Source organism: Alosa sapidissima, chromosome 4 (genome assembly GCF_018492685.1).
Source record: "Alosa sapidissima isolate fAloSap1 chromosome 4, fAloSap1.pri, whole genome shotgun sequence".
Classification (NCBI taxonomy): Eukaryota; Metazoa; Chordata; class Actinopteri; order Clupeiformes; family Clupeidae; genus Alosa; species Alosa sapidissima.
Genome location: NC_055960.1, coordinates 14328589 through 14351088, shown reverse-complemented (window position 1 = coordinate 14351088; position 22500 = coordinate 14328589). Strand labels below are relative to the sequence as shown.

The 22500-nt window shown below is 44.5% G+C and overlaps 1 protein-coding gene across 5 annotated transcripts in view; it reads left to right on the top strand.

The window, feature by feature from the left end:
- The first annotated feature begins 70 nt into the window (after positions 1-70).
- Positions 71-22500, top strand: part of fgd5a (FYVE, RhoGEF and PH domain containing 5a) — a 44832-nt gene continuing 22402 nt past the window's right edge. For 2 of the 5 annotated variants that reach the window (XM_042088632.1, XM_042088630.1), the window contains exons 1-8: positions 71-332; positions 661-1035; positions 2442-5310; positions 13069-13186; positions 14085-14143; positions 14488-14518; positions 19436-19590; positions 20500-20656. In XM_042088632.1, the coding sequence (XP_041944566.1) occupies positions 1026-1035; positions 2442-5310; positions 13069-13186; positions 14085-14143; positions 14488-14518; positions 19436-19590; positions 20500-20656 (3399 nt within the window). In that variant the 5' untranslated portion in view covers positions 71-332; positions 661-1025. Of the gene's footprint in view, positions 333-660; positions 1057-2441; positions 5311-13068; positions 13187-14084; positions 14144-14487; positions 14519-19435; positions 19591-20499; positions 20657-22500 lie in introns of those variants that run through there. The other 3 variants (XM_042088631.1, XM_042088633.1, XM_042088634.1) reach the window with 3 other exon arrangements.

Sequence of the window (22500 nt, the reverse complement as noted above, 5' to 3'; positions counted from 1 at the left end):
CCTGTTATGAAGAGAGGTTTTTAAAGAGCTGCTTTCCTCCAAGCAGCCGACAGATGCTGGGGCAGGAAGCCAAACCAATAGCAAATGCTTTTGGTGTCTTGCAAAAAAAACTTTTTTAGAAACAGTTTTTAGGAAAGTTTGTTAGAATCACCTAGACCTTGGAAAACGTCTATGAGTGATGACTAAAAAAGCTTAGGCTAGATGTAACTTCATGCTTCCAGGTATTGAGTTTAGCCTAATCACATCATTTGATAAATAAAAGTTTTAAAAGGCGATAATATAGATGTACAGGGCAATGCAAATCGGTTAGGGTAGCACTGAGATCAAAATAAGTAAGTAAGTAAATGTGTCTAAAGAATACAAAATAAACATGTGCAATGCTACTCCTGCAAACTATGTGTATAATAGAAGAAGCTTATGCCTAGTAAATTTACACAAAAAGAATAGTTTGTCGATTCCGATGTACTTTTCAGAGTGTTAGCAAAGCCACCCACGTTTAGGCAATTGATCCACAATTTCAAAAAGCATAGGCTAATGGCTTCGTGTTCCTTTTAATAAGTGGACTTATGTACCGTTCTGGTTTTATCAAATGCAGTGCATATTACATGCTTCAGTCCAATTTCATTAGCTGAATGTTTGTTTTGGTGTATTTTTTCATAGGGGAATTGATGCTTGCTTAGTAGGTTTGGCCATTGACCATCGCTTGAGTGAAGACTCGACCTCTTCAGGAAGCGCGCAGATTTGCCGTGCGTATCCACACATCCAAGCACGCGCGCACCAGACTCACATCTTCAGTGCAATGCCTGCATTCGGACTGAGACATCGCTACACCACAACACAAGTACGCTTGTGCAAAGGATACGGATTATGAGATACGTTTTATGTGGTGTATTTCTCACTTTTGAAATTATTTAAAAATGAACGAGGAATAACTGGACGGAGAGTTTGGATTTACTGTTGGCGTTTCTTGGGCAAAATATCAACAGTGGAAATATTTTGGTTGCCATGGTGGATTATGACCAAAAATGAACACAGGTAGTTGACAATCAATTGCGAGTAAGTTGAAATACGATGCTCGTTGTACTCAAATATTCTTCTTCTTCTTCTATCTTGAATATTGTTTCTGAAAGACAAAGTAACCTATTAGCCTACATATGAATGTTTCTGCGCCCGCGTGTTTGTGTGTGTGTGAGTGAGAGAAAGAGAGAGTTGGCTCTGAAACTACATTGTGAAGAGATATGCTTCATCCAGTCAGTTTCTAAATATTACTTTCTCATATGTTTGTATGAAATTACATATTTAATATAAAATGTTTGCTTCTGTTCTGAATTTGGGAGTGAATTGGGGTAATGAGGAGTAATTGTTTTTCCATTTAATGCTTATAACTAGAGATGTAGCCTATGTAGTCATAGATTAAGATACTTCCTACCTTATTAACCATGATGAAACATATGAACTTAGGTAAGGCTCAATCAGTGTTTTCTTAATATGCAAGATTTTTCATCTAAAAGAAAGTGTTCTATGATCCTAGTTGATCATATCCTGAATCCTGGTCCAAAAATCTAAGCTAGTTTCTTCTTCATCAAATTGTCTTTGCATAGTCTATGCCCTAGTCTTCAAGACAGGTTGATAGTTTTGCTTTATCTCATTTTGTGACAGTTTGTATGGATGGCAACATAGGGAGACTTAGAAAAGACAGAGGAGCATAGAGAGAGATAGGGAGAGAGATTCTAAAAGGGGTTCTCTCGCGTGATTCATGGGAAGAATGACAAGAAGGAAGTGCATTTGTGTTGTGAATATTTGCTCCAAAAAGGGTTCATGGAGGAGCCAGGCTGTCCGTTAATGTCCTTTCCCGCTGCACTTCCTGTGTAAAGTCCTTGCAGAGAAGTCTGCAGGACCAGTTAATTAGTTGTGTCGGAAAACAATATCTTTGCAGGGAGAGACAGACAGACATAGACAGAGAGTGAGTGAGTGAGAGAGAGTGTGAGAGAGAGAGAGACCTAAGTGCACAGAGAGTGTAATAGGACGTGCGTCAAGGCAGGTACTAAATAACAGGAAAAGACAAGGGGTGTATTTTGTTAAGCGAGGGTGTGTTTCTCCAAAGTGCCTTTAAATACATATGAGCCTTGCTAGACAGACTATGATAATTGTGTTGACCTGAACATTTTTGCCATGTCAATTGATTCATGGTAATTTATTCATTCCAATCAACCAATAAAATCAGTTGACCAATGCCTGTTAAATAAAACACAATCTTATTCTGAGATGATCAGAAACACTTAATTATGATTGGTGAGGTCTAAGCAGATTATAACATAGTGGTTGGCTCATCACAAACAATTATGTCACAGTATTTTTTCTCTCCTTTACTTTACCTTTTTATGAAAAAGTGACAACAAAAATTCGACAGTGACAGTGTCTAATATTTGTTTGATTCACAGGTTATCAAAAGCAGCTGCAGGCTCCTAAACCAAAGATTCGAAGTCATCTGACAATAAAGGTGCACTCGAGCCTCATGTCAAGGTCTTATCTTTCAACACGAGGTCCTAAGCCTCCTGTGGCTCCCAAGCCACGGCTTGCCGTGGATGTGGAGGGAGAGAGCAGCTTGAGCGTCGTGGTCAATGGAGACTCGGCTCTGTCCGAGAGTGAGCCAGAGCAGGAGAGCGAATCAGAGGCTATACGGAATGAAACGGACGAAACAGAACGTGCTATCGACGTCTCAGAGGAGCTTGATGACAATGCGGACTCAAATGACCATCCAGGGGGAGAGCTGACACTCCACAACGATGCCTGTGACTCCAGTGAACTGGAGGAGGAGCAGGAGAAGGAGAAGGAGGTGGTAGATGAGGAGGAGCAGGAGGATGAGGAGGCGGAGGACTTTGCCGAGGAGGAGAGGGAGGAGGCTGCTGGCGAATCAGCTGACACCCTCTCTCTCAGGTCAGCTGAAGATGGCGAGGCACCTCCTGACTGCGAAGACGATGCTGCTGCTGCTAGTGCTGCTGGTGTGGAGGATGATCATGGAAACGTTAATGAAACCTGTGAGGCTGAGGACACAGCGGAGGCCGCTGGGGAAAATCTGCTGTGCGAGACGTACTCTGAGATACAGGGTGATGTGGAGGCCGGCGGGGCCCCACAGAGCCTCGGCGATGCTGATGATAACCCTGACGAACCGACAGAGAGGCCCGACGGTGAGATGGAAGAGCCAGATGGCTCCGATGGCACCTCCCGCCTCAGCAAACCCATCACGGAGCACGACAGCCAGCTGTGCAGGCAGGACGGCGACCCAAATCACCGCGGAGGATGTTTACGCTCAGTGCTGCCTGAGAGCGAGGCCAGCGAGGAGGCCAGGCTGGCGTCACAAGCCACAAACTGCATAGCTCCCCCTATGGGTGAGGAGTATCCATACGATGTGATTGGTCCTCTGGATGAAAACAGCGAGTGGCAACCGGAGCGTGCCACCAAAGACCGCTCCGGATGCTACCGGTTCTCAGACGAGGCGGATGACGCGGACAACGCTTTTGATGCTTACTCCGTCATAGAAGCGGTGCCCGCAGACCTGGGGGCGACTGCAGATCCAGAGCTCGAGGACACGGAGAACGAATGTGACAGTGAGATGCCGGACTCCACAAGAGAGGAAGAGACAGCCAACTCGAATCAAGAGCCTTACTACGTATCATCCGACGACGTTGCGGAGGCCGAGAAAGCCCAGCTGGATGCGGAGCGTGAAGAGGCCCAGAGTCACGCAGACAGAAACCCAGAAGGAGCTGACGACTATGCAGACATAGAGGGCAGCCAGGACGGAGACGACCTGCTGCATTTGGAGTGTGTGTCGTCGGAGGACTACGTCGAGATAGGCGACGACGACGACGATGAGAGCGACACGGAGCGGAAGAGCAAAGGAGGCAAGAGCATCAAGGAGCGCAACGCCAAACACGGCAACTGCCAGCGCAGCAACTGTCAACGCAACAGCTGCCAGCCTCGGGTACGACTCTGCAACATCACGGTGCCAGTGGGAATGGAGGTGGGCCGGACGCCCGAGCTGACCAACAGGGTGGTGTTCGCCCACACCACTGAGGCATTCGAGGAGGACATCGAGGACCTGGACTGCCACATCGTGCCTTTTTTCGAGGACAGCGACACGGACAGCGACGAGCACATCTACGAGGAGGCAGGGCTGGATTCTGAAGGGGAGAACTTCATCTCCCTGGACAGGAAGAGCATTGTAACACGCTCGCGCTCTCTTTCTGGTAAAGTGCCTGGCTACGTCCCTGAGACTGTTCCGGAGGAAACCGGCACCGATTACCAGACCCATGAGTACTACACTGTGGCCTTAGACCAAAATGGCGACCCGCTCAAACACGCCGAGGTCAACCGCCTGATCCCTTCCCTGAAGCCCAGGCGCTTTCTCTTGAGTCCGCGGTCATATTCAATTGAAGGGCGAGAGCTCCCGCTCACGGCTCACCTGGAGGGTGACAACTCCCCCCGGGAGGAGAGGCTGAGGAGGAAAGACGACAACCTCTCTTTGCCGTGTGTCATCGCCTCGTCCGGAAGCTTCTCTCAGAGGAGCTACCACTCCTCCAGCGGCGTGTCCACCCCGACGTCTCTGGTAGACATCCCACCGCCCTTCGAGCTGGCGTACATCACTAAGAGGCCGGTCACCAAAAGCTCGCCCTCTCTCCTCATCCAGCACGAGTCGTCGGACAAGCCCAAAAAGAAGAAGTCCTCGTTCAAGCGCTTCCTGGCGTTGAAGTTCCGGAGGAAAGCAGACAGCAAGCTGCACGGGGACGGCAGCGTGCGCTCGTCACGGTCCTCCTCCGAGTCCAGCCACCATGGGCCCAGCCGGGTTCTGGAGCTGGACCGTCGGAGCACCAGCAGCTCACCGCAGCTGCAGTCCCGTGTGGTGACCCAGCAGCACATGCCCGAGCTCCCCGCCACCTTCCTGCTGTACAGGGACGGTCAGAAGAGGAAAGGCGTGCCCAAGATGTTTGGTGATCGGCGCATCTCCAGAGTGGAGTCCTTCGAGGACCGCTCGCGACCCCCCTTCATGCCTCTGCCTCTGACCAAGCCTCGGTCCATCTCCTTCCCCAGTGCAGACATGTCGGACTATGAGAACATCCCGGCCATGAGCTCCGACTATGAGAACATCCAGATACCCACTGGAAGACCTACACGTGCGGTGACCATCACAGAGTTCTTCGATGACCGGAACCGGACGACCATGCCCGCAAATGACACTGATGGCTATGTGGACATGAACAGCTTTGCTGGAATCGAGAACAAGCCACATACCCCTGAGCAGGAGACTGAAAGGTATGGCCGATCAGTTATTAACTTCTTTGGTGATAGCCTAATGCTATTTCTTTAAATAGTGTTTGTTTAAATACATTTTGTGACATTTAAAATTAAGAAAAGCTTTTCACATTTAAACAAAGTCATGCACCAATCAGTGCTGAATGAATGGGTTAGCTGCTGGACAGAGAAACTGATAAACAACGATAAAATCTTTTATCACCTTCTCAGCCATACAACCACATGCTTTTAAACCAATTGAATCATCTCTCTGTGGAGTTGTGGGACCACAGTCAGATAACAGATGGGTCAAATAACCTCCAGACTCTAACATAATGTGTCCAGCCTAACTCGCTACAAACTAACCAACGGATTGTTGGTGTTTTCCATGCACAGCCTGTGGCTTTGAGGATCATTGAGTTTGGGTAGAATTGATTATGCTTGTGGGAGGACTGAACTCATTATCTGGTTTTCATGTAGTTCCCGGTATATGTAATTTTGCTCTCCACCTCACTGTTCAGTTTGGGGCGAAAACAGCAGAAAACTGGATTAAAAAGTCAGAGTCATTTTTCTTCTTTATTGCAAGCTCTCTGGTAATGTACCATTGTGTAGTAGTGGAGGGAGGCAGAAAACAGTAGGTGGAGATTGAAGAATAGAGAGAGAAAGAAAGAGTGCTAGAAGGGAGGGGAGCTAGGATGTAAGCCAGGATCTTGGGTCTGAAGTTTAGGACTGATGTTATTAAAGACAGTTCTCCTGAGTCTTTAGCCCTGGGGAGTGGGGAGAGAGAGAGACAGAGCAATGTACGGGTCTGCAAACATACAAGGAAACAGTGACCCTGCTTTGACCACCACTAAGCCCAGTGAAACCACCTCCAAGTCACAATTAGATATATCTGTCCAATGGCCTCCCATGTAGCCAGCACAGCTGACCGACTCAAGTGGCCCCTTGGTAATGTTTTTAATGAGTTTTCTGAAGCACATCTGGGAAATTTCCCCTGCCCCCTCCGTTGTCTCTTTTCATCGCCAGTTACGACATACGTGTTCATACCGGCCACTTATCGGAGGTCCCCTATTTATTAGGTCTCCTATAGCTCAGAGAGTCAGGAGTATTAGCCTGTATTCCTCTGTATGAACCGAGGCAAATCATCCTACAATAGCAAAAAAGTGTGCTATGCACAATCCACTGAGGAAGGCAAGAGGAAACAATTCCCTCTGTCACTCACGTTTTCGACTCCATTTCTTTCTCCACCGTTTTCAGAGATAAACTATTGTAGAGAGAAGCTAGTGAATGAATGCAGCTTCTGTCTCTGAACCAAGAGCCTCCTGCTCTGGCTGGCGGTGGCGCGCCACGCGTCTGAATGTCCATTACGCAGACAATGATCTCTGGACCCTGGGCCCCCTTTTTCTCGCGCGGTGACATTATTGATTCGGCTCATTGTGAGGCTGCAATCTCGCAGCGCTGCATGTTCTTGGCGCTCTAAAAAGGCCTATCTGTCTGCGGTGCTTGCCACTCGCGCTCTCCCTGGAGATTCCCGCCGTTACTGTTGCTGCTGATGCTGTTTTGTTTGGTGTCGTCCTTTTTCCCTCCCCAAGCTCTCAGTGAAGAGTTGACATTGCCACCGTCCTCAGTTGCCGGCCACTGACAGTGCCGTGATTGATTGACTGTGTATTAAAGTGTGTGTGTGTGTGTGGGTGTGTGTGTGTGTGTGTGTGTGTGTGTGTGTGTGTGTGTGTTTTTTCTTCCTCCTTCTCCCTCATTTTTTTTAACCAATTAAGTAGGAGTTGGGTTGTTGTGTGTGTCTCTGCCCAGTTTGGAGAGGACAGTTTGCAGAATAATGCAAAGGCAAGGCAATTAGCCAAAATGTGTCATAAATCTGTTCATATACAAAATTAGTTGTGTGTGTGTGTGTGTGTGTGTGTGTGTGTGTGTGTGTGTGTGTGTGTGTGTGTGTGTGTGTGTGTATGTGTTTTCTTCACCTCAGAGGACACAACTTTTATTACACTCTTAAAAGCCCAGATCAGGGGGTAAAACCACAACAGGCCTACTGGCCATCCATAGTTTTTTTACTAATTAATGTGTGGACAGCAGTCATTAGAGGGTTGCATTTGTCTTTGTGCTACATGTAAAGTGCAGGATTGGGAAAATAAAATAAATGGTCCTGCAATGAATACAGCTTCATGTGTTGTGCCAGCTTGGCTCATGGTCCAAGTACAAATCGAGATCTAAGCATTTAATGGCTTCTTGGATGACTATTGGCTTTGTGACTCTCTGGTTCCTCTCCAGTTCAACAACCATTCATTTTTCACATAGACGGTTAATTTACCCAGTAGCAACAGCAATGTGACTGAGGGACTGGGCTGGATGATACATTTGTGCAGATGCTCCAAAAAAGCAGATATCAGCCCTCAGCATAAAGGTTTATTGCCTAATTATTTTGAAGGCAAGTCAATAAAATGGAAATAAAACCTTGCTTTAGCAAAGCTCTCACAGTACCAATGGAATACCCTACACAGTGCTGTATAAGTAGGCTATGAAGGGATTTTAGAGCATAGAGAGAACAGGTGCCTCCATTGTAGAGATTGAAATTCCACATACACTACCGGTCAAAAGTTTGGGGTCACTTCCATTCCACTCCATTATAGACAGAATACCAGCCAAGATCAGTTGCATTCCTTTTTTAAACAGGGCTGCAGTTGTCAGATTACATTATGTGCTTACAAAATTGCAAAAGGGTTCTCCAATGTTTTCTCAGTTAGCCTTTTAAAATGATATCAAATTAGTAAACAGAATGTGCGTTTGGAACATTGGATGAATGGTTGCTGATAATGGGCAATGTAGATATTGCATTAAAGATCAGTAATTTCTTTCTACAACAGTCGAGAACCCTTTTGCAATTATGTAAGCACATAATGTAATCTGAAAACTGCTGCCCTGATTTAAAAAACAATACAACTGATCTCAGCTGGTATTCTGTCTATAATGGAGTGGAATGTAAATTTCTAAGTGACCCCAAACTTTTCACCGGTAGTGTATGTGACTCACCAGTAAAGTAGAAGTGAAAGACATGAATTGTTTTTTTATTATGATCTTTCCATCCTGGTCACCATCTGTGCTAGAAGCTAAAGGGAATAGTTTGATGACTGTCTGTCTGCTAGCTAGCGCACCTGGTTTCTCTGGCCTGTGAGAAAACTGATGACTCAGTCGGATCGCTACGCCGGTGGCTTGCGGAGCTCAGCTCAAGATGTTCGCTCTGTTTTGGAAGGTGTTCTCTCCCTCTCTCGCTCTCCTAATCTCCGGTACACTGTGTTTCATGGGCGTGGGCCCGACATACTCTGCCGTGGCCAGGGCCTAGGGTGGGCCCCCGATGGCAGGCACGCTGAGGTCATTGCCAGGTCATCCCCGGGGAGGAAGCGGCCTGCCTCTCGGCTTCCACCTTGCTGTTTACAGGAAATGCAGGACAAGGGCGGAGGGGGGACAGGGTCACTGTGGCGGGGGGGCGGGTGGAGACAGGGCTGATCTGAAGTTCCCAGACTCCCCTGCGACTCGAACAACAAGGCGAGGTGTGGCATTGTTAGGAAGAAGACCAAACACACCAGAGAATGTTGTTGTTTTTCAGCGCTCCCAGATTAGTGAGGCTTTTTGTTGTCTTAACGTTTGTGCCCCACCATCTTATCAGTCACCGTTTCCTCTGTCATCAGTTATCATATTTTGCTATTTTTATAATTTCCATAATACTTTTTTTTAAATGCATCATAGATAGTAAACTTTCCATTTTAAGTTCAACTGCATGATTCTTTTAGAGGATCTCTCTAGAGAGACAGGTTTAGTGATGTCCTTCTTCCAATCTGTTCAAATCGAGAGAAAATCATTTAAAAACGTCATCTTTTTATTATGTATTTTTAGCATAAATTCCTCTTGCATGATTCTGCCCGCCTGTAACTCTCAAGTTAATTTTCTAAAGGATTTAATGACACCAGGCTTGGGTTCCTGTTCAGACAAAGTAAAAAGCTATATTTGTGTTGTGTATGGATTAATGTATTTGTGCAGTGGGTGGTAAATAAGCCCAAACAATTGTCTTTGCATGCAATCAACACTTATAGTAAGGGCTTACCATCCTGGTGAAGAAATCAAAATTACTATTCGGACACACAAGAACATACAGACCATAAATGCATTTGACAATGTCATTAGCCTAAAGCCAACAAACATTTTCTCTCTCACTCTATATGCCATCCTATTTCTTATTTCCTTTTTAGGATGTCAAATTGAGACAGTTAATGAAGTAATTTCAGTAGTAGTTATTACCAGTAATAGCGCTATTGGCAGGATGGGAATGAATTTCAGCACTCAGATTTTAAAACAATTGATTTTCATAACATGAATTTCCCCAACGCATCAGGTGCCAAGAACATATATGTGTGCTATAGAAAGTCATTGTGTTTGCACTTGATAATATTCCACAGTACATTTGGCTCAGGGGTGTTTTAAATGTAAGACACAGTGGTCATAGCAGCAGTGATTTCCCTTTGTAATGGCCTTTCCTTAATGATAATATTAAGGGCGCTGAAGTATTGTTCCGATTACCAACTCTGTCTGATAGAGAAATTATGTATGATGAGAGAGTTTAGTGCAGCAAATGCATATCTTTTGTGTCCTACAAGAAGATCAGCGGGAAGTTTAGCATTATGGAAATCGCTACAGGAGAAAAGGGGATCTCTTCAGCAGCCTCTGATTTAGCCTTTGAGGGTTGACTGGTTTTTGAGGTAATAACTCAACACGATAAATAATAAATGCCATTTATTGCACATATATAGCAGAACTGCATTAGACTTATGTTTTTTCATTGCAGTAATTTATGTATCGCCCCATGATGCAAAGCATTGCATTTTCTTTATGGACACATTTAATATTTATTGATTTGGTTCTTTCTGTGTCCGTTAGCTGTGCTGTTCTTTGTCCTAACATTATCACCACGTTAAGGCATCCACCCACCTCTAGTATCGAGGAACTCCCACATCATGAGTACCTGAACTGGCCATAAAGGGAACAAAGGTACCAGGAGAGTATGGATGTATGCTGTGTGCCCCTTTCCTGACCCAGAGCTCTGATTATCTACAATATGATTATTGCAGCACAGTTGTTGCACTCAAATTTAAAAACTTGACATAAATGCTGAGCGGATCTCGGCTGGAGGTTTATAGAGGTGAAGCTCAGAGAAATTGTCATAAAAGTTACACTGAATGTTTGTGCAGCTTTCAAGTGAAGATAAAACAAGAATGGCTGTTGGCATGTTGTCATTAGCCGCAAAATCAACTTAGTCTTGGTTTAGGGGTCCCAAAAGATATACCTGTGGCACCGTTTCCATGACAACTAGGAATTAGAGACACATATTTGTCACCCACATCGTGTGAGATTCCACATAAATCCTATGTTGTACTAACACGTATAATAGTTTACAAGTATAATATTGTTCATGTTAGTAGGGTCAATGTCTGTGAAAGCACCAACACCTTTAAACATTTAAAAATATGGTAAAGAAAACTAGCCTGATGAGCCAGACCCACAGCAAGAAGTAGGGTCTGGGAACTCACCATTGGCAGTGCTCAATCCGAGGAGCGGGATAAACAGTTGTCTTTCAAATTCCCTCTGCACACAATAGGATAGCGCTACAACCCATGAGTCCCATGCGTTTTCCCACCAGCGGAGCTAGTTGGTAGATCAAACTTTTGCCAACTTAAAAAAAGCTTAACTCGAGTTGCGGCCAAAGCCGATTCAAAGACCGCTGTTTGCCAGCAGCAGCATCCATCTTGTTTGTTTTCAAGTAGCAGGGAATTCACACGGAACCGTTGAAACTCTGACATCATTATGATAAGCCCGTCCACCGACTCTATACACGATGTGATTGGCCTGACAAGAGTTTGGTTTTTCCAGCTCGCAAGCCAACGGATAGTTGCTAGACTACCCTGGCTGCAAATTACATTTGCTGTCGCTAGGGTGCATCTAGATTTCTAGGCTAAAAGCAAAATGTTTGTGAAGCACTTTCAATAATAGACCTGTATCAGCTGACTGATCAGCTGTGCTGACCAAGTGATGTGAAATACAGTGTTGGCCAGACAGAAGACGAATGTTCATTAGTGAGTCGACAGAAATCCAATCCAAAGATATATTCATTTGTAAAGCTTTATCACACAGTGATAGCCTTTTGTACACCATGATTTTTCAGGTTTTCTTTGCAACAATTATTTGACACCTAAACATGTTTTACACCTCTCAGTCACGTACATGCTTTACAGGCCATATTGCTAAGAAGCTTGGTTTTATTGAACGTGTGAAAGCAGACAGCCTATCATCGAAGGTGCTGCATTCTGCTTCTGTAGTTGCCTTTTTACAGGAGGGAAATGAGCACCATCTGACTTATACTTCCTCCTGCTTCAATAAGCTATGTTTTTCAGTAATTGTGAACCAATAACATTTTCCCGTTGACTGTGGAGTCCAGCTGTGTCCTTTTTTCGTCATAGTGTTTGTACTAATTCTTCATAGAAATTCAAGACAAAACAAGCTTAGCTCACCTCACCCACTATTATGAGTATTATGTTTGTGGGTGTACATGAGTGTGTGTGAAAGAGCCAAAGTGTGAGAGGGAGAGTTTGTGAGTGAGTGTGTGTGTGTGTGTGTGTGTGTGTGTGTGTGTGTGTGTGTGTGTGTGTGTGTGTGTGTGTGTGTGTGTGTGTGCGTGTGTGTGTGTGTGTGTGCGTGTGTGTGTGAGTGCGTGCGTGCGTGAGTGCATGTGCGCGCGCGTGTGTGTGTGCTCTTAGCTCTATGTCTTTACCCTGCGGGGCAGTTTGTGATGGTGAAGCATCTCGCCATGGGACGTCGGAAGCAAACCCTCTCATCTCCGCTCTTAATGTCTCTGCAATCTGGCCCCAGCCAAGCGTGTTACAACTGTACTCTTGGAGCTGGGAGGGGGGCACACTCAAGGGCATTTTGGGAAAGTTCCAGTTACGGTAAAGCGCAATTGGCTATCTGTAAGTTGTCTGTATGGCTGAGTAGCATACAGTCAACAAGGGTATAAATCTGACACTTTTATTTTTCCTACTCTCTCTTCCAGACCATATAGCCTCTTTTGTGATAAAGCTGTGATTCTGTGAGTTGAGATTAGTTCACACCAGTGTGTTTATGCTGTGTTGTGCTTGGCTGTGTTGTGTTGCATTGTGTTGTGTTGTAGGGCTGCAACAATTGGTACATGAACTATTAAAATAATCGCCAACTATTTTGTATATCAATGAATCCGTTTAAGTAATTTTTTAAAGCAAATAACTCAAAATTCTCTGATTCCATGTTATTACACTTGAATATTTTCAGCTTTGCATAATCATCTTTGATGGTAATCTGAATATATTTGGTATGTGGAGAAAAACAAGGCATTTTAGGATGACATCTTGAGCTTTGTGAAGTACTAAAAACATTTTCTCATAATGCCTGACAATTTATAGACCAAACTAATCAATCAATCGAGAAAATAATAGTCTGATTAATCAACAATGACAGTAATCGTTTGTTGCATCCCTACTGTGTTGTGTTTCTTGGGCTGTGTTGCATTGTGTTGTGTTTTGTTGCGTTGTGCTGTGTTGCATTATATAATTTTGAGCTTGTTTGTGTTTGTGTTGTTTGTAATCTGTTTGTGTTATGTGGTACTGCCTTGCTTTGAGGTTCCCAAGTCAAGAGCCTAGTTTAGCCGATACTGATATCTCTCTGTCTGTGTCCCTCTCTCCTGTACAGTGCCTACACAGAGCCCTTCCCTGTTTGTCCCGCATCCACCAGTTTGTCTGCTGAGGAAGACCATGGCCGCACCTCCGAGGAGGAAGAGGGATGCGGAGATCATAGCTATGACAGACAGGTCAGGACTGTTGAGAGTCAACATACATTAGACCTTTTCTAGACCTTCACCAAGGACAAGTAACCTGTCATTCATGTTTCAAACAGCTCACCAATGCAGTTAATTTCTTCCCTCTGTATGGTAATTTAAAAGCAACACTGAGATGAATTCCACTAGATTTCTTTGCCTTGGCATTCCCAGTCAGCCACAAGATATGTGATTTATGCTCCTTTATTTTGTACTTGCTCTCACTTTTTCTCTGCTTCTTTCACTTCCATTTTTGCATTCTATTACTCATCCTCTGTTCATGCTGTTCTTTCTCCTCATCTCCCTCTTTACTTGAAGAGAAAGCAAAACAAGAAATGCCTCTAGGTCCCCTGACGGTATCCCCATTTCAGCAAAGCACCAGTAGCTCAAACTCTGAAACCCCAATATGCCATTTTTGATCCATTTCAAAAAGTTTGAGAATTGGAAATGGGGACACAGTAATGTCCAAAAGATCCAAATAAACTGCCACAATCCACCAAACATATACATCCTGTTAGTGCAGAGGCTAGCGATTAGCGTGCAAATCAATGGGCGCTTTGTTATCGCCCATGAAAAACCCTTGGACCGCTCATACATAATGCATCTGAATTTTAAACTGTGTATTTGCGAAAAGCTTTCACGTTGATGTTCTGCTTTAATGAAATGATCAGTCTTGTTTTGACAGCCGAGGTTGAAATAGGGAGAGGGAGAGAGAGAGAGAGAGAGAGCAAGAAAGAGAAGGAGAGAGAGAGGAAGAGGAAAAAAAGTAACTCTTCTCCAGGGTAGCCGTGACTGTTCGGCATGTGGCATGGGCCTCGTCGCTGAAACTGAGACCCCTTTAAACGCAGCGTCTGTTCATTCACCTCCCGCTGCTTCTCCCTCTGTCACTCAGATTGATGGGCGATCCCGAGCCTTCTACGTGGCCAAGGAGCTGGTGGACTCCGAGAGAGAGTAAGTGTCTGCCTTAACATATTCAGGACCCAGCCTCTTGCAGGCGTGCCTTGTCTTCATCACTGTCTGCACTAATTCACACAATAGCATCCACTGCAACACTAACTGACAGCCAATTACATCGACGCTGCCCACAAGATATTGGATTTTGGAAGTGCTTCACTGAGCAGTATTTTCATACATAGTGGATTAAAAATCCAAAAACCAAATCGATTCTTTGCCTGTTAACTCTTTAGCTACCCCATAGGTAGGACATAGATATTTTAGGAAAACTTCTGCTGTCTATGGCGCGTATCAGGGAATTTAATGTTTGTTTGTTTGTTTTTGTTTTGTTTTCTTCACAGACATGTAAAAGCTCTGAAACACATCGAGGAGGTAAGACCACCAAGCTCCAAACATCATTCAGCTCAGTTTATGATGATGAGATGTTGTTTTTTATTCTCTCCTTCTTTTCCTCTCCAAGACTCAAAATAGGGCCTTTATGACTAGTTATGTGTCTGTAAAATGCATTTCACCATTACATTTCCAGTGTTATTCACTCTCACATGATGACACTTTCAGAATGCTCTGGAAATGATGCTCAGAAAGTAGGTCTCTGTTAAAACAAGTTCAAATGAGGAGGTCTTTGGCTCCCACTCTCTCTCTCTCTCTCTCTCTCTCTCTATCTCTCTCTCTCACACACACACACACACACACACACACACACACACACTCACACACACACAAACACACACACACACACACACACACACACACACACAAACACACACACACAAACACACACACACATACAACCCTTAAGCTTAAGCACAGGTTTATCAGTGTTGTTCCAGTGAGACGGACTTCCTCGGTGTGACAACATCGGTTAGCAGCAGGTCTGTGTCAGTGTGTGACGCAGAACACATGCAGCATGCCTTTGTAATGGCCATCCTATCAGTGCATCTGCTAGCAGGGGAGTATGTCAGGAGGCCAGCTCCCTGATGCGGACGTGCCGCAGAGGGAAAGGTCAGCTGTAGGCTACCGACAGGGCTATTATTTAACACCACCTGACTTTCCCTATACACTAACATGTGGATGATGTAGTAGTGCAAGGATATAATATGATGAATGGGTCCTCTCCATGCAGCTCAGGCTGATATTTGTCTTGCAGATCAATATATCATCCTACGTGCATAGAGCTAAGGTCTAATTCTGTTTACATCCTGAGTGTACCAATGTCCTTTCTGAACCCAGTTATGTTTGAAATATTAAGAATCACCTGGGGGTGGTGGGACCTATGGTACGAATACAAGGCACCTTGAAATGACAATATGTAAAAAGCATGCAATTACGACCAGTCCCCACAGGGCTGTGTATAGCATGTGTTTGTTGTGGGGCTCTGTTTGCCAGAGAGCATTAATACTTTAGAAATGTCAGGGCTGCATTGTTTTTTCATTTGTTTTCATTAGCTATTTGTTCCAGAGTGTCAAAACATCCAGTGGAGAGCCGTAAGGGAGGCGTGTGTGTGTGTGTGTGTGTGTGTGTGTGTGTGTGTGTGTGTGTGTGTGTGGGTGGGTGGCCGGGGCGGGGGGGGGTGGGAGGGTTCTCAGGGTGACTGAGTGACTGATCCGATGGGTGACAGACACACGGGGGGGGGGGGGGGGGGGGGGGTGCCAGAGAGTGACCTTCAGAAAGGATTTCCTTTATGCGTCGCCTCGTTCCTAAATCACAGAATTTGCACAATACCGGTAATTTGAGCAGTGCAAAGTTGAAGGGAAATTATGGCATAATTTGTAAGGACGGGAATACCCTTGAGCAAGGTGCGTAGCCTCAGATGACTCTTAGTTTGTACACCCCTGGTATAATTGGCTCATTTGAATATAAAAAAGCTGTGGCCAAAGGAATTTGCACACATTCTAACACTAAATAATGCTAATGTTATACAAAGTGGCACTTGCTTGGAGAGAATTTATTATCCTATAGACTGTAGTAAATTCTCATATGAAGAACCTAAGTGGCATAACATTAGGACAGCAAGTGAGCAGTTACAAGTCATTAGGAGAATGCATGGGCATGTCAAATTGCAGCATGAAAACATGTTTTTCTTGCACTGAAAAGCCAAATTTGTCGCTTTTATAATATTAATACGATATACATATTTATATGAATTTCACTCAATTAGAAGTTAGTGTGTTAAAAAAATGGATGCCATTAATCAAAGGCCGTGTTCAGTCGAGCAGAACCTGATTATCGCTTTATGATGATGTCATTAAATCAGTGATCTCCCCTCCCCTCAGCTTGTGTCATAAGAGCCTTGTGTTGGAGGCCATTCTCCGGCTGATATTAATCACGCCCAAGCAACACAAGTTGGTACTGTAATCGCTCTCAGAGATACAGGATACTGTACGAGCAGCACACACCCCTGGAAGGAGAGCCCCATTATCTGATAATGGCAGAAACACACTGTAGCAGAATTGATTGCCTTCTCAGCATTCTTGTGCTGAACTCTCACTCCTCCTTCTTTCACTCTCTCTCCCTCTCTCTTATCCCCCCTCTCTCTCTGTCTCTCTCTCTGTGCTTCTCATTCTGTATCTCTTTCCTCTCTCTCTCTCTCTCTCTCTCTCTCATTGCGTGCACAGTGAGGAAAGCAGACCACCGACAGAGCTGTTCAGGAGAAAACACACAGCCTATTGTTCCATTGTTTGATATGGAATAACAAAAATACAAAGAATTTCCAGACCCTGTCCCCAAATGGGAAGTGAAGTTATGCTTTTTGCTGTTGTCCAGCAGGACTCTTGCAATAACAGGGCTGTTCATGCAGTCATCGCACCCGTTTTTATTCTCTCTTCCTTAGAAAGGATTTTTCCAGCTTCACCAGAACCCAGTGCTTTTAGCGGGATTAGGATCAGCAAACGCGGATCATCACAAATCTCAATCTGAAATCACCTGTTTGCACACAGAGCCCACAAAGTTGCCACAAAGTTGTGTTTCTGCACAATGTGAAAAAACACATAGACAAACAAACACACACTTTTAATGAATACATATTTTATCAAGCTCCCCACTTCAGCTACTTCCTTCTTCATCCCTATCTTCAGCTTTGCCTGTAAATGGGTCCCAGCACAGCTTGGACTGTTTGCTTTCGCTTCCTTGCTGAGATGTTAAGACTGACCGATGGCATGATTAGGATTATCCTCATAGGGGTGAGATATGGTGTTGGCCATCTAGGCCACAGTTTCACACCGATCCTCCTCTATACGTTATGTTTCCCAGCAGTCAAGTGGAGACACCAGACAACCATCTGGTCCCCCCATGGGGGATGCACTGAGGCCCATAAAATAGCCGGGATGATTCACAGAAGCAGTGACAAATTGTAACTCAGTTGAAATCGATGGCGATTGATTAATGCACAATCTCAAGGTGGGGTGTCACAGGATTATCTCGCAGTGTGTATGTCAGGATTCGTTTTTATGTCAGCCGGCTCCGAAAAGTGAAATTGATCAGGTTCAAACACACTCTCCTCGCAGACACATCAAGGCTTTGGGTTATTTATGGTGTTTTCAGAAATCTTTATCCACAGAGGTGTCTCAGACCATTTCTGCACCTCAAACTAATTCATAAAGTTGACCTGCTTTATCTTCGATCTTTTTCCCCAAAAAGCCAACAAAATCATTTTTAACTCCTCTGAGGATGTGTGTACATAAAGTGTTCAGTCAAGGACATCATGTGGATACCATAGTGTTAGTAGTGAAGTATACAATTTTACTCCTCACTATTTTATGCACTCTCTTATGTCCAACATAACCAATGGCTCGTAGAGTTATCTTGGCCATAATGACTCACTGTTTTTATGTTTAAAGTTGACCTGCTTTATCTTCGATCTTTTTCCCCAAAAAGCCAACAAAATCATTTTTAACTCCTCTGAGGATGTGTGTACATAAAGTGTTCAGTCATGGACATCATATGGATACCATAGTGTTAGTAGTGAAGTATACAATTTTACTCCTCACTATTTTATACACTCTCTTATGTCCAACATAACCAATGGCTCGTAGAGTTATCTTGGCCATAATGACTCACTGTTTATATTGTTAAATGTACAGTAGGTCAGTCTACTTCTATACATTCTACTACACCATGGTCCTTTAACTTTCTGTTCAGTGTTTGAAAACAGTGCATTAGACTGAGCTGTATACAATCCCAGCCAATCATCACGGAGCCTCAGGAGCATGGAATGGAGGGGTGTAATGTAGTTGGCTGTTGAGCTCAAATATCAGCAATTTCTCACAGAAAAAAAACAAAACTGAAGACTCTGCCTTTAACGCAAGTAACTGTTGTTTGTTACCAGCGCGACCACACCACCTTTCAGAATCTCTGTCTCACGCAGCTAACACTTTTGTCTTCACCTGTGTGAGCCAGCAACACACACACACACACACGCACACACACACACAACACACACACACACACACACACACACACACACACACACACACACACACACACACACACACACACTCCCTAATGAGGACTTGGCTGCTGGAGCGCAGTGGGGGTTTAGAAAAAGAGAAATGAACAGCACAGTTGGAGTGGGGTAGGTCAGTGGGATATGTGTGTAATGACTCAGTGACTGCAACACCTGTGAAAGGGAGAGGTCGAAAGAGGTCAATGTTGACACACTGACGCTAAGGCTAGTACCGCTGCACCAAGGTGCTCTACCTTGATTGTTTCCCTCTTTGGAAGTCGCTTTGGGTTAAAAAGCGTAAGCCAAATGTAATGTAATATAACAATGCAGGATGCAGAGGTCAGAACATGTATATGATGCTGCAGTAAATCGGACACTGGCCAGTTGGGGTTACAAAAGGTGTCTGATGGTACAGTGATGCTGGCCAGCAGCTCTGCAGCGGGGGAAAGGTCAAGAGAGAGAGAGGTTTGTTGCTGATGCAGTGACTGGATGCAGTGAAAGGTGGTACACAAGTGCAACAGAAGATTGGACTCTGACACAGTGCGTGTGAAAGTAAATTACACTCATTTTTTGCTCAATGTTAGATACAGATAGGGAGCCTTCGGTCTGTACTTTACATTCATGCTGTCTGTCTTTTGCACATTTTCTGAAAGCTTACGAATGCAGGCAAAATGGAACAACATCTGAAACAGATATATGTTTGTTGAAAAAGGGAGCATAAATCAGGATAAAGGCGGGTTTGTCAGGAGAGGGGTGTGGTATGTGTGGTGAGAGACACAGTGATGCTCAAGCTGCGGCCCCTGCCTGCCTGCCTGTCCATCATCTCCTCCGCATCATCTCCTCCGCAGGACTTCAGGGAAGCCGTGGCGGCGGTGGCGGTGGGAGAGGATGGCGAGCCGGCTCTGGATGAGGACACCCTGGGCGAGATGCTGGGGCCCCTCCCCGACATCTACCAGCTGCACTGCAGCATCCTCGCCGAGCTGGAGAAACGCATCCGCCAGTGGTGAGAGTCACCATCATACCCACACACTCACAATCAATACACCATCAAGCAATACAATATGCAGTTAATACAGCATGTAGACACAGGTACAGCTGCTTGATATCCAAGTGGGTTCCATGCAAATACACATTTTAATCATCTTATATTACACTGTCACACGAAGTGAGTCTTGAGCTATAAACACATGAAGGGAGATTTAAGGTATGTTTGCATTTAATGCTGTTTAGTAGCTATTGCTTTTGTTCTACAAGGATAATGTAAACATACTGCTGACAGATGGAAACACCCAATGGCACTTTTTATCACCTTAATTAAATTAGATATACAGTTAATGGACTGAGACCATCCTAATATTGACAGGATTAGCACCAGTGTGGTACTGTGCTTGTACACAGTTACCCCATCTCATTTGATGCCGTCAGATGCCATATATTTTATAGATGTGCTGCTATATAGACTAGCGTTCAAGAATGTAAATACTTTACTCTCTCAGCAAATAATTTCCCAAGGCAGAAAAGCCATTGCACATGTTCTCATTTCCCCCAATATGAAGACATATGCACTACACAGACATCTATAGTGCAATCACTACTACATTGAACTGTGTATCACTGTCTCATATAAACATAAACATACACAAGTTGTCTCTCTAGAATATACAAAAATATGAAAAAAATGTTTTCATGCAGTGACACAATGATACCTGGTTAGTCATGTTTGGTAATAACCTTTTGCAGGTGAAAGCTTTGTGTTGGCTTACATGCGATTTGGACACTCATATTTTGGACTAAGAAGTTTGTTTTTCTTGCTGGTTCTGTTTCTTTGAGTGTTGTGTTGGGGTAAAGAGCCCAGAGTCGGGCCCAGTTCCTGGTTCTGTTGCTCTGACTAGTCTGCGTCTCCCCGGCACAGGGAGGAGAGTCAGCAGGTGGTGGACGTCATCCTGACGCGGCGCGCCGAGTTCTCTGTCTTCACCAGCTACATCACCGACTATGACCGCCGCATGGCCCAGCTGGATGAGAGCTGCACCCAGCACCCGGCCTTCTCTGACATCGTCACCCAATATCAGGTGGGTAGCAGTGGCTTTGCATTTTAATAAGGAAGTTATTTCCAGTTTGTTTTAGAAGGTGATGGAAATGCTATGTTTGTCTGTATGTGAGTGTGAGTTCCATTAAATGTTACTTGGTTAGCGTTTTTTCCATCACAAAAATATTTTAATATATGTTTTGTCCTATTGTTACTAGAATGCAGAGCAGTAGTATTGGAAAGTGCAACCACAAAGCTCTGCTATAGCTCATTGTGATGTAGTTGTTTCCATGGTTGTCCATGTTGTATGCGTTTCCAAAGAGGTGTTGTTTTCCTGGCACATTGATTGTGATGATGATTGTGGAGGTGGATTGGTCTGTGAATAATCCTCTGATTCCCTCCTGAGCGCATCGCAGAGGGACTCCGCTTAAATAGAAAACAATAGAGATGTAGTTATGGATTTCCCATATCCACTCAGGCCTCTGACTCCCTGCAGAGATGAATCAATGGCTGTTGATCTGGTCCAGCTGAGGTCACCTTATATTTTCGGACCTCCTCCAACACACTCGTCTGATAATGAAGTCAGCTGTCTGGATGCTGTGAACATTTTTCCACTGGACTGGTGGGCTTTGTGATTTGAAATCTCTGACCTTTTCGTGTGCTCAGTTAAAAAGAGATCCACCTACCCTTTGCGCGTTGTTTACCGCTTATAGGGTCACCGGGGGTTCCAAAATGGGGGCATGGGCCACCCACCATTTCAATTGTTCATGCATATTTATGAGCAAACTATTTCCTTAGCATTTGTTTTGTCTTTTAATCTAAAGCCGATTGGCTGCCTCACTGACTTGCGTGTCTCCGACGCGATTAGATTCCTCAATCCGACAAGGGGCCAACTGTGTGAGATCATAAATATTCATTAACATCTGGCTCTTGCCATTGCTCCGGTGCAGCTCTGGCTACGGGTGAGCTTCACCATGGAACTCTGGGAATGAATAGTGAAAGCCTGGTGTGTGGAAACAGCTGATTTGGCCACGGTGCCCCCCTCTACACACACACACACACACACACATAGGCACAGGCACACACATACATACACATACACACACCACACTTAGGCACAGGCACACACACACACACACACACACAGACCCATGCACGCACACACACAAAAACAGGCACACACACACACACACACACACACACACACACACGCTCACTCACACACACACACACGCTCACTCACACACACACACACACACACACACACATACACACACACACACACACTTCCCTAACCCCCTTTACCCAGACTGCTATGCTGTCACATCCCCTATTAGGTTACTAGCACTGGCTGTGGCTCATATGTCTGTTTGTATCAGCCAAACCCTCGCCTGCACACATTACTCTTTCCAGGAGTGTTTTCCCATGCTAGAATAACTCTTGGCTATGTGTCGTGGCTCAGCCTGCAGCCAAGATGGCCTGCCTCTCTCCCTTCTGGAGGATCCACAGAATAGAGAGCACATTCCACAGATTCCTTAGGACACATCTGCTTGTCCTTTTTGGCATTCAGCTGCCGATATTATATGAGAAGGATGACATTGGTGTCCACTAAAACATAGTATGTTATGTGCAGGACTAATACTGTATAAAGTATTTATTATTTAGAGAGAGAGAGAGAGAGAGAGAGAGAGAGAGAGGGATTGAAATATATAGAGAAAATGGACATGCTGTTTTTAATTATGAAATTGTTTATCTTGTAACTAATTATACAAAATTGGTTTGTTTATGTTGATGTTTATGGTTAATGTAATTATTCAGTACATTTTATTTAGTCTATTACTAATATTGGTATAGCATTTAGGCTGAATGATTTTACTTTAATTTAAC